This window comes from Thunnus maccoyii, chromosome 3 (genome assembly GCF_910596095.1).
Source record: "Thunnus maccoyii chromosome 3, fThuMac1.1, whole genome shotgun sequence".
Taxonomy (NCBI): Eukaryota; Metazoa; Chordata; class Actinopteri; order Scombriformes; family Scombridae; genus Thunnus; species Thunnus maccoyii.
The window spans coordinates 2201855-2215304 of record NC_056535.1 but is presented as its reverse complement, the minus strand read 5'-3'; the positions used below and the strand labels follow the sequence as shown (position 1 = coordinate 2215304).

General features: G+C 38.7%; 1 protein-coding gene across 1 annotated transcript; it reads left to right on the top strand.

The window, feature by feature from the left end:
* The first annotated feature begins 5210 nt into the window (after nucleotides 1-5210).
* LOC121894395 (G0/G1 switch protein 2-like) lies at nucleotides 5211-6986 on the top strand. The gene is made up of 2 exons (XM_042406966.1): nucleotides 5211-5297; nucleotides 5969-6986. The coding sequence occupies exon 2, from the start codon at nucleotides 6025-6027 to the stop codon at nucleotides 6385-6387; it is 363 nt and encodes a 120-aa protein (XP_042262900.1). The 5' UTR covers nucleotides 5211-5297; nucleotides 5969-6024; the 3' UTR covers nucleotides 6388-6986.
* Nucleotides 6987-13450: the final 6464 nt, after the last annotated feature.

Genomic DNA, 13450 nt, shown 5'->3' with positions numbered 1-13450 from the left:
GTCAATATTAGTTCACAAAGTATATCTAATAGTATCAGCATGTACTATAGAAGTGGACACAGTGTATGTTTGGCTGAGACTCTGTTACAGATCTGCTGACAATGACTGGAAGAGTGAAACACTTAAATTCCTAAAATGCCAGAATTTGAAACAAGCATGTCTCGACAAATTCCATCCATGTCACATTAAACATGTATTTTCCATAGACATAATGGAGAAGGATTCATTTGTAATGATTCCATTATTTATCTATTCTAAAAATGTATTATGTAACACTGGTTAAAACCAGTCTTTTCCATTCAGAAAAGAACACAGGTCTGTGGGGTGAAACACTGTACACAGACAAACTCACTCCTCCCTCCCCGGACACAGTGTGTGTGCTGGAGTCCTGCTGATCATCACCTCTGTGTAAAGAAAGAGTAGCCCTGGGGTATATGTTTTTCTCCATTCTCTGCAGACACACTTACTAAGTCCAAGTACAGGGTGTGTCCTCTGACTCAACACACACAGTCTACTGTGCACATACAACTTCAGACAAGTACTGTCATGTCATGTCTTCAATCGCTCTGGATAGAAGCTGTGATTTATTTGTTAGTAACAGCCGGGTGTTTCCTCTGTTTCAGAACTAGCCCTTGGTTACATTGAGATAGAGTAAAGGCTGCTTTATTGGAGTTTTGGTATCATGAAGAGCTAAATATCACCAAAGAGCAGATAAGCAAGAAATTACAACCACTTAATACCTTTTAATAGAGTGCTTCTTGGCTGAACAATATTTCTGCACTGAAGGTTGTTAATGTAGATAGATAAAGAAGAAGAGATAAAGATATATGGACAAAGATATGAGTTACACACACACACACACACACTGGGCAGGATCCTGTACAGGACTTGCCCCATTTACCCTGCAAGGTCAAATCAAAGCCAAAGTAAAACTCTGATTTCCTAGAAAGAAATTATATGACTTTTATTGTCATGTAGAGGCTTATAGGCAACATCTTCGTGTGCTGTCACATTGTTTAAGGCTGCTGCGGCTTCTCATCAGTTGCACAAATGTAGCTGGGGCACAAACCTTAATCTACATTACTGTAAATAAAATGAGAAATGTTGATAATGAAGGCACTTCCTTTCATAATGGCTCCATACTAGAAAAAAGAATAAGATTAAACTCATTATAGTGCACGTCATCATAAACATCCCAACATTCATTGCAACAAGGTATACAATTCTAAATATTTCTTTACCGAAGAGATTGCTTTCTTCCAAGATTACAACCTTAATTGACACTTTGGGACAAACATGCAAAAAAGCTGTGACTGTGACAATACTACTACTCTTTAGCACTTGATTTAAGTTTTAATGTAAGTTTGATTTATTTTTAAAGTCATTTCTTATGTCATACATAGCAGGTTTAAAGCTAAATTGTCAACTATGCGGAACTAAAGATGACCCTCAACCAAACCCACACATACTGGCTCCCATACGTCTGGCTCATGACAACCCATCAGCTGATTCAGGTAGCCTAAACTAACAGTATCATTTGATAACCTTGAGGGCAGAGGTGGTGTCTGTATAGTTTAAGGTCGATTTGAAAATGGTGAGACTGTAGGAGTTCATATAAATGGTTCCACATGGCAAAGTCAGCCCAGTCCATGTCAGCTGGGGTCAAGCTAATCAGTCTCATTCAGTGTGAACTGTTGTACCATTATGTGACCTTTCCAACAGCACAAACTAAAACTATGTGAACACCCTGACAAAGGTTCTTTTTGTATACAAACCAATAGTGAGCAGTGTACCACATTGCAAACTCACATGCTAAATATCAGCCAAAGACTTAAGGTTGTACTTTCTCTGCTCCCTCTAAAGCTGCTTTCACACAATAAGATTAATATTAGAAGACGTACACATGCTTTCCCACCACTTTTTGACCTAGTTGCACTGCCATACAAACCCTTTTAAACAGTCAGGTCAAAATAGTTCAGGTGGCTGATGCAGATGATAGAGCTGTGTGAAATTTTACTGACATTAGGATACACAGATGAAACTGATGGCTACAGTTTAGAGGCTGATATCAATATCAATATTTGATAATAAAATTAGATCTGGTAAAGGTGAGTTAAAAATAACATCAGATTAATGTTATGAAGGTAAGTATAACTTTTGAATACATATGATACACTATGCCCTAGTCGAAGAATATAGAAAATATCTCCTATTTCAAGATTGTTAAAGAGGTTGTCCCAAGAAAAGATAAACTACATGGAACAGTGGCAGAGTGATTGTAAATGACCAACAATAGAAAAGAATGTGGTGAGTCTTCTTGGGAGAACCTCTTTGACAATTTAAGTGGGTGAGCATGTGCACACCAAATAGCATTCATTTTGAATTTGGAATTAGAACGTTTATTCTGATCAGACTGTTTACATGAGGCATTATTATTCTGATTTATTCTGATATGTGGAATAAATGGTCCCATGCAGATAATGAATTTTATTGTTCAGGAGGAAGCAATGAGAAGTTTTTGGATTTTTTCCCCCTGCTTTGCGTCATATCTCCCCAATAAATGGAGAAATCTTTATACTGCAATGAATAGAGCTGAGTCCTGTTATGACATGTCATCTTTTGTTTCATATGGTGTGGATGTGTCCTCCAGATTTGATCTGGACACCAGCACATGTCTATGATGTCCCTGAACCTGATACTGAAAAGAACTAAACACTAAAACAAAAAAACCTTTTTTGAGGCAAGATGCCTCTGGTGAGGGCCAAAAGAAAAGAAGTCAGTTTGATGTCAGAGCAGGAAATTCACAGGTGTGACTAATACTGATAACTACTGTGTAATGATGGTTCCATTTCATTTAGGTGTGCCCGTAAGCACTCCCAGTGAGGCAGCATGTATAAAACCATGTCTCTGCAATACCCATGCTGCGTTTCTTGATATCAGTTATTCCTGTTTCAATCTGCGATGAATTAGGTCTGCTATGGATCCCAACAATGTTATGAACTGAAGCAATTTGGTTGGCCCACTAAGCTAGAAGGCTAGATTTAGACAAGATTAAAACATTTAAGTATAAAGTTAAGCTGTATGTAGGGAGGATTTAAAATGGTATGCCATTTCAAAGCAGGTATGTCTTATTTTTGAATTATTTCAATAACAATCAAGGAACATCTTCTTTCCCAGCAGACTGGCACACAGAGAGAATTAGGGGGACAATGTTTGTCTGATGTCAGCAGATGCTGTGATTCAGACACCTCTGCACTTCCTGTGCTGCTCAGCGTTAGTCACCATCATGAGCGTGTGTGGTACGTGTTGAATGTGTCCACTATACTGTCCAGTTCTACTCTGAACATAGTTCACAGCAGCAGCATTACTGTCACAACAGCAGAAATGCTGCTGGTTAACTGGGTTTACACAACCTTTCCCCTGATTTGGTGACTGTCGATGTGGAAGATTCACATGGACTCCATCAGCAGATGGGAAACCCCTGGTCACCTGTATGGCTTTTAGCCTACTCTCAACATGACAACAAACAACTGAGGGACATCTTGGTTTTCTTCTTTTTCGGTCTTTCAATATCATCTTGACCTTAACTTAACAGAATAGTGCAGTAGTTTTTCTAATTTCCTTTTCTTTCCTGTTCTATTGTCGTATAGCTGTCCTCGAAACACATTTGGTAAATAAAAGTCTGGATAGATAGATAATGCTGTTAGTTGGGCTAGGAAATGTAATGCTATGATATAAAGCAATGGAACCTTAATATTTTTTGAGTGTTGACCAGTATCAACACACAATCAAAACACAAGTTAATGAAGAAAACATCTTCTCCATTTTGACAACACAATGTGCTGCACGTTGTTTATTTTAGTTTCAACATCCTGATTACATGCTTCTCATATTATTGGATGTATAGGCCACATGTATACACCTAGCATTATACCATAAGTTTTTAGTGTCCTCTTTGCAGCATTAGTTTTTCTAAATGCAACGTATAGTATGTGTTGTCCAAGTGGTGGAGATGTTTGTTTTTTTTTAATTTGTTTGTGTTTTTTGTCAGTTTGCTTGGGTTTTCTTAAGTTGCAGTGTTTCTTAAGAGCTTCAGTATTCCATACAAAAATATCAGCTTGGTATAGTCCTGTACATTTCTTGTTGTACTGTAATTTAGTGTAATTTTTGATCAATCTATGAGTTTTGAAGCTCACATTAAGACACTGACTCGATCATGCTTCTTTCACCTGAGAAACATCGCCAAACTCCGGTCTGTGGTATCAAGAAATGAAATGGAGATGTTAATAAATGCTTGTGTTTCATCATGTTTGAACTACTGTAACTCTCTTTTTACCCGTCTTAATAAATCGTCCATTCACCGCTTACAAACTGTCCAAAATGCTGCTGCTAGGCTTTTAACATGATCCAACAGGTGGTCACATGTAATTCATATTTTAACCTCACTGCACTGGCTTCCGGTTCATTTTAGAATTCATTTTAAAATTTTAGTGCTCACTGATAGAGCCCTACATAGCCAGGCTCCACAGTATATTACTAACCTTCTGCATCCCTACACCACAAACCAAGCTGTTAGGTCCTCCACTCAGGGCTTTCTAAGTGTACCTCATACACATTTTAAGACTTGGGGAGATTGGCAGCCCCCAAGCTCTGGAATAGTCTCCCAACAACCTTAAGGTCCTTGGATAATGTAGAGTCTTTTAAAAAGCAGCTAAAAACTCATCTGTTCAGACAGGCATTTGGGTAGCATGTGCTATTTTGTATTTTAATTTGTCTATTTTGTCTGCTCTCCTTGTATATTTTATCTGGTGTCTTTGTTTTTATTTATTTTGATTCTATTTGATTCTACTTTCTGCAAAGCACTTTGTGACTGGTGTCTGTGAAAGGTGTTATATAGATAAACTGTATTAACTCCTGCATGAACTTCAATAGATATAGACTAATATAAATTGCAAGTTCTATGATGTTACTGTGACGCTATTAAATCTACTGTAACTCAGTGTGAAATAGTCACTAAAACTTATTATTAAATACTACAGACACCCTGATAGAACATTAGTTAAACATCAGCATTAAATGACAGTGACTGTGTAATAATCCTACAAATAACTGGGTGAAAGTTTCTGGTTCAAAGCCAGTTTCCAGAGACTCGCCTCCATGCCTCATGAATATTCAGCAGCTGTCAGTGTGTGGGTGGAGAGAGTGGGGCTATAAATGACCACAGTATCCAGTAAAGATTTGTCCTCGCTACAAACTGGAACTCATGAGCAGGGTGACCTAGAACAAGCTACACCACGGTAAGTTTTTTTCTATCCTCTTTCAAGACATTAGTGGTCAACCTGTATATGTAGTGTGTTTAATGCATGGGAGGGGTATTATACTGCTGCTACATGAGTATATTTTCAAATAGCCAGGAGCTGCATGTAGACCACTCTATTTATCATCAGATTTTGTAATGTGCTGAAAATAGTTCTTTTAAACTGTGTTGTGGATTCAAGGTTGTAGGTAATATTTTGATATTTCCATGTTAAATGCATTTTGTATAATATATAAATTTAATAAAGAGGTCAGTTTGTAATGCTGCATTGTTATGGCTGTATCTGTGTGGAGTGGGTGATCATTTTACATTTCCAAGTTGAGAAGCTGGGCTATGTCATGTAGTCAAAGGGCAGCAACTTAAATGACTTTTCTTCTGGAGTACACATTTAACTCACAAAATAGATCATTGTTTTGATGAGATGACGTTCCCAGAACCCTTAGTGATGTCTGAAATTTCTTCTTGAGTCTGACTGACAGTCTAAAATGGAAGAAGTATTAATGATACCAAACAGAAAACATCTGAGAAGCTGGAATCAGCTAATGCTTGGTAGATTTAAATGATCATCACTCAAATCTAAATTTTAAAAACAGTCCTTGATAAATACGTTTGTCAGTCAGCTAACTAACTATCACTGGTTCTTTTTTATAGGCCCAAATACAACTTCCAACCCAGCTTTTGCCCAAGCTGTAGCAGATCCAGTGAAAATGGAAAGCATGCAGGAGTTGATCCCCTTTGCCAAAGAGATGCTGAGTCAGAAACCCACCCGGGGTATGCTGAAGGTCTACCTGGTGGGATCCGTGTTTGCGGTTCTGGGGACTGTCATCGGCCTGGTCGAGACTGTGTGTCACCCCTTCTCCTCTGGCGAGCCGATGGATGCAGAGATGGTCCTCATGATGGCTCAAGAGCAGAGGACTGTTAAGGCCAAGACCCAGTGCAATGTGGGGCGCCAGGAAGAGGAGGAGGAGGAGGAAGAAGAGAAGGAGCTTGCCACAGCCCAGAAAATGACCCCCTCCAAGACTCATAGACCCAGCCAAAGGAGCATGGCCAACCGTCTGCACGCTTCTTAAAGCTGAAGGGGAAAACCCAAGTGACTTGAGTTATTTATTAGGGAACTGCTCCTGCCACACCACAACGTTGTGCAACATGCACAGAGTCTGAAGCTTTCTAGACAGATGAATGAGAAGCATCTGACCTGCTTGCCATTCTGTGCTGCCAATAAATGATGCTCAATGTTTCTCAGAAGTCTTTTATGTGCTGGGTGCATGCAGAAGACTCCAAAAGGTCCAGCATAGCAGTCTACAGACAAGCTTTCTTCTATAGGTTAATATGAGTCTAGTCAGGGTTTCATGGGTTCATGACATAAACACACTGGATGACTCATGAATTAAAACATCCTGCTGCTGCTGCACGAAGTTTGGTCTCAAAAGGAGAAAAAAAGTTAGGACTTCAGAGCATGAAGTTAGGAGTTTATGAGGAGTAGCCAGTATGACTGGCTGTGGTGAGCTGCTGTGTAGCACCACCTGCTGTCCGGTGGATGTATTTGACCTGCCACTCCACCCACATCTCACTGTGTTTAAAGACAGGAACGTTGTTGTAAATAATATGCTATCTGCAAATACTGTATATGTACCACATTTTTACATGTCAATAAAATTCATTTTATTTTTGAAAATCTGGTTTGCCTTTTGGTTTGTCTCCTTCAGTGTTTGCTAGATGGGAGCCAGTGGGTAAAAAAAAAATGAGCCACCCCCTTTATCTAGGTTACCATAAACAAAAGTAATCTTGTGATCACAAATTAAGAAAGAATAGTTTACATTACTCAGCCTAACTGTGGATCTGAACCACTGTATGAAACAGTTTTGTCAAAATGGAGGTTGTGGGGTAAAACGTACCAGTGATATTGGGGGAAGTTGAGTCAATGGCTCAATTTAACCCCCGAAATTATTTTCTGATATTCTAAAGACTAGAGACACTGTTCATGTTTGATCCATGTTAAAAGTGCTACAATGATGATGAATAAATACCTAATTGTTGACTTATGTTAATTTTAAGCCACACACAAACATGCTGTACATACAGATGGGTGACAAATTAAATGAAAAGCCAACATAAAGTGTCTTAGTAAGCCACCAGAACAGCATCAAACCATTCAGTGACCCCTCGTGCCCTATGGATGGTAGCATTGTCATCCTGGAAGAGACCACTCCCATCAGGATAGAAATGTTTCATCATAGGATAAAGATGATCACACACAACTACTTTGTATTGTTCAGCAGTGACTTAAGAGGACAAGTGGACCCAAACCATGCCAGCAAAATGTCCCCCACAGCATAACAGAGCCACCAGATCCCCTCACTGTAGGGGTCAAGCATTCACACCTGTACCAGTTTTTCCATTAGTTTGTCACCTGTCTGTTTACACAAAAGCACATTTACACACACATTCTCTCTGTAGCTAACACACAAAAATCACAGTCTTAATCTTTACAGAAAATGTTTAGGTAACATGTTGAACAACGGGACACAAACATATGGTTTTACTTAAAAGTACAAGTTTTTGCCTTTGTTAAACTGACGACATTAATAAAGTTCCCCATCCCCATGCTTATTTTACCCTTACTTTGGGGCAAATTGTGCCATAGGACTAACTTTTTTTGATGGCTCATTGTTCTAAAATCATAATAATTAGATAACTTGTTTTAATTTACATGGGTACACAACAACCTGAGGTATACATAGTAACTATTATTTGAAACAAATACACTTTCATTTTGCAGTAAAATCATCAAATGTAAAAAGTGGCTCATCTTACCCCGTTCTCCTCTGTATAAAATGTGCTGACTACCGACGAGAGTGTGTTGGAGCACACTGAGGGGCAGATGAATGAGGACAATGAGAGAGAGAAGATTGGATGATGTGGGGATAGTGAATCAGGAAGTGTGGTGGATTAGCAAAGATGAAGTGAGGGCACCTATGAAAATGATGAAGAGTAGAAAGGCAGTTGGTCCAGATGACATACCTGTGGAGGCATGGAGATGTTTAGGAGAGGATGCATGAGAAGTGGAGAAGAAGTGTAATAGTGCCGATTTACAAGAATAAGGGTGATGTTCAGAGCTGTAGTAACTACAGAGGTATATAGTTGATCAGCCCCAGCATGAAGTGTCTTCCATAGGCACCTCCACCTCATCTAATCTCTGACATGAGAGCAGAGTCAAGTTATACTGTTGAGTCTAACGTTCAGGTAAACTAGCAGCGACAGAGACTCCGCTTTTCATACATTGCTGACAGATACTTGCTGCAGTGTAATGTGGGCTCGTTTTACAACCATCTTAAATATTTAGTTTGTCAAATCGCTGCCATCAATGTTAGTAGTCAACGTTTGATTTAGCAACCAATAGAGCGGAAAGGGGAGGGGAGGGGAGGGGAGGGTGAGCTAGAAGGGGGATTGGGAGTTTGAGCAGGCTCTGTTTCCTTTGTTGGGATCCTTTGTTTTTTTTTAGTTTTTTTTAAAATATAGTGTTAGTTTTCGGACTGTAAAAAGTGGAGTGGTGCAAAACTGCAGGGGACATGTCCCGTAATTATCATTTAATGAGCAGTAGCTAAATATAGCTTACTTACATAAAGCAGCAGCAGCATATTGTGAAAAATTTGACATTAGTTTTGTGCTCTCTGCTCTCCTAAATAATTGTAACTCACAGCAGCAGAAAGTTTGATCACTGTGTCTGATTAGAAACCCGCAGTTTTATTCAACTGATAAAACATTGGCTTGATAATGTTTGTTGCTAGTAGTATTGAGAGCTAGCTGAATGTAGGCCATTGTTATGGATGAAATATGATGTGTTTTATACATTAAATGTTTACGTCACTGGTGTACTAAGATTATTGTAGAAGGAAAATATAAACTTGCTTAAATTAGTAGTTCATATGTGGCATGTGCATTTTCATATATACTATTTACGTTGCAATTAAACCAACAAGTCCTTTACTTCTCCTTTTACCGCTTAAGCATGTGGCAATAAGCCAGCATGTATAATTCCAGGTCTCTGAGACTACAACACCTGAATAGATTGCAGCCATTATTAAACTTATTACACCTGTGTTTGGGTCAGCTGCAGGAAGGGGTCATACTGTTAAACGGGCTCCTGAAAACAGTAACTCTTAATGCATATTGTCAGGGCGGGGCAGACTAAACACTACAGCAGATCTATAACTGAGTGGGCACAAATAGGGTAAGTAATTATAAGATCATAATAAGGTAATGAGGGACTACTCAGTATGATGTTGAGGGAGCACAAAAAAGTCAAGTCTTTACTATTTTTGTGCCGCTCAGTGTCTGGTTAAGAGTTAATCAGAAGTGAAACATGTAGAAAGTGATTAGTATGATTCACAGATATTTATGAATTATGAAAAACACATGAGAGAGGCGCTTTTTGGATACAACAACAATGTGACTCAAAACAGATGCTCTCATTCACATACACATTCACAAAAAAGGGGAATGAAGTCCAAAGAAAGTCAAGGCACAGAAGAGCAACACACATTGACCACACCGGTCTTCCTCAGGGTCAAACATTTTGACAAACCGTTTGACCCAGAGGAAGACCATGGTCACTATAGGCTTTTAACTTTTATACCATGGTAAAGCAGTGTGCTTTGACTTTTTTGAGAATTCATTCCCTCTTTTTGTGTACATTGATATTTATGAACTAATAATTAGCCTACCTAATGATTCATTAATATAGTAGGCTATTTCCCAGTCTGTTTTCTTGTAATCATTATCTACTATACAGGTATTCTCCTTGTAACACCTCACAATTTTGTGTTCTGTAATGTAAAGTATGACCCAATAATTCAGGTATTGGCTATATTTATTCGGCAGGGTGTTAGTTATGTGCATCCTAGGAGAAGAAACATCCTTATTATTTTCACTAAAACTCAGACTGTCCTCATTATCACCACATCAAAGCCTCAGAATGAGCAGCATGCTCTCCAAATGTAAAGCCCTTTATCAGTGGGCTCCAGTTGAGCACCAAGCTTGCAGTGGGTGGTAAGTCAGCGATCTGACCGACCATACTTGTCTTAATGTATTTGCACTGATCCCCTGGTGTTTTATGGCTGACTGAAGGGTTTACAGGGTCACAGGGCGGCTCAGCTGAGTCACTAACGGGTCCAGCAGCATGGTTCACTGAGATAGCACATGGACAATAGGACAATGCCCCCTGGCAAGTGAACACACATAAGTGGGAGGCCAATATATCCCTGAGTCAACAGGATACTCTTTGGTCTAAGAATAGTTTGAGTGATGGCCTATGTGAAGGATGAAATGGATAACTCTTAAATCTCTGAACACACCTGGGCTAAACTGACACAAATTGTTTGTGGTCACGTGACCAGAAATTGTTTTGCGGTCACAGTCAGTAACAGTTGTGTGCAACTGTGTGTGACCTTCAGCTGACCAACATAAAGCAAATCAACAAAGGCAATGTCATTTCCAGATTTGTTTTCACCTTCATCGATCCTTGTTTAATACTATGATCATTATGAGACAAAGATCTGCTGTAAGACACCTTAATAATTTCTTCACACATAATTAAATATCAACTCATGGTCCCTTTAACCACTTAATTTAATGCCTCACTTTTTCCTAACTGTAGAAAGTTAAATAAGCCCTATAACTTCAATTAATGATTACTGCACAGTCTTTTAGCTTGTTTTCTACTTATCCTTCACCATAATTTATGACTGTTATGGGGGATTTAAATTCAAATTTAGAGGTTATATTTACTTCTGTAAATGAGTTTGTTGTTTATCACATGCATTGATTAGTCTGTAAAGTTTATTTAACCCTTTAGCAAATAAGAAGCTGGTTAAATAGATTTAAAGTGCTTTTACTGTCTACTTAGAAAGGTCAAAAATCATTTTCTGACATGAATACCACTGCAGGAAGCTGCCTTGTGTCAATACATTTAACAAGTTAGGAACCCCCAGCATACTAATTTAACTGGGGGTCAAAAAGTCAATCATAGAAAGTTAAATCAAGGTGACAAAAGGGTCAGGAGAGATTATTTTCTCTCTCTTTCATAGAAACAGGGATTTAACTTGAAAGGTTGCCAGTGGATACCAGAAGCAACACAAGCTGCTGACTCTTTGCCAAACCCTCCCAGTGTCACCCAAGCAGCCTGTGATCCCTCTGAGTCACATGAAGGACAACAGAGACTGTGCACTGCACTGCAGACAAGGGCATGATTACATCCAGGCTGTTTTTCAGTCAAGTGAAAATATACTGTATCTCTTTACCATCTTGTCAATGTTTGAAACTGATCTGCCGGTGGGACAAACATTACAAACAAATGTGTGTGTGCTTATTCAAACTCACAGGACTTCATTTTAAAAGTCTAGTGGAAAAACATTGGATGGTGTAACTGTAACAAACATGACAGCTAAAGATATATCTAAAGGGTAAATTGGGATTTTAAAAGACAAAATAAACAGTTCTACTTTGCAACATTTATTACAGTATGTTCATCACAAAGACTGACACTGAAACAGTTCATTCAACTGTATGCAAGGTAGAGTCCAAAAAGCATAAAACAGAGTTGCCTATACATTTTTAGCATAGAAAACTCTCTTTGTCATCTCATTAAGAATTCAAGCAAATTTTCATTATTTACATTATGCTACAGTTTAAGTGAAGTCTCTGTTCTGCTTGTATGCAATGTTTCATGAATTTCAAATGTAATGTGATACATGTTAACATATTATATTCCTTTCAAACAAACCACATCATTCAAAAATATTTAATTACATGTATTTAGAAATATAATGAACTCCTTAAAGAGCTGCAATAATTGATTTTTTGGCCACTTGAGTGCAGTGGCATCTGACACAAATATCACTGTATACAGTGAATGCAAACAATTGTTATTTACACACACAGACACAGAGCAACATTAGCATTCATTTGGAGTCATGTTTGTGTCCACCTGATGAAAGTAAGTGCAATATCCTCTTGACTTTCAGAGATTCTTACAATGTTTATTAAACACATATCCTATAAAATCTGCATGTAACACTGGGATTTATCAGTGGAATATTTGAAGACTGTTAACTGTATATTATAGACCAGCTAACAGGAACATGTGAGAAAAGTCTTGTTGGCAGGAACTTCCACCTGGAGCTCTGACCTTATCTACAGAGTAATGCACACACATGTCTGAGTGTGTGTGACTAGATGTGTACTGTACTTGGTGTGTGTGTGTGTGTGTGTGTGTGTGTGTGTCTGATGGGTCTACAGACGCACATGTATTCCTGTACAGTTTCAGCAGAAAGCGAGACAGATAAAGAAGTCTGCATACGTCACTGTGCTGTAGCCTGGCAACCTGGAAGTTAGAAACACAGTGTTAGTTTAAGCATATGGCCTTATGCCTCACCAAGAACACAAGTCAAAATCTCTAAAAAGACAGTGCAGGGGGCTCTGTGTAATGTAGTTACACAACACACAGTGTGGCTGGAAGAGGAAAGGTTATTAAGCTACTCCATCTGGAGGACGCCACAAAGAAAGTTTGCCCGGTGGACACATGAACACAGGTTGCCCCTCACATGGACCATCAATCTGGGTAAGACAGAGGTAGTGACTCTACTGTACTCTTTACTGTATATGAAGCCCGGGAGTGAACAGAGGCTTCTACTAGAAAGATATCAATCCCTCATTTTAATTGACTTCACAGCATTAGATACAAACCATATCTTCCCTCATTTACTTTCTCTTTACAAGTTCATGATTCACACAAATAAATAATACACTAAAGGTATGGGGACACCCATGGATGTATACTGTATCTTATCACCCAACATCAGTGTTAGAACTCACTAATGTTCTTGTGGCTGAATGGCAGCAAATCCCTGCAGCAAGGTTCCAACATCTGCTGGAAAAACTGAAACCAAAAGAGCTATTCTAGCAGCAGATGAATGAACATTGTTTTGGAATGACATGTTCAACATGTAGGTGGAATTTGCAGGTGTCCACATACTTTTGTATGAGGGGTAGAACTCACCAAAATGAATTGATAAAAAGAAAAACTGATATGATCTGACAGCCACAAGGTGGTGGCAAGTAATTGGAAAGATGAAC

Excerpts from the sequence above, each read along its gene's own strand:
- LOC121894395 (XM_042406966.1), top strand. The coding sequence starts at position 6,025 with ATGGAAAGCATGCAGGAGTTGATCCCCTTTGCCAAAGAGATGCTGAGT.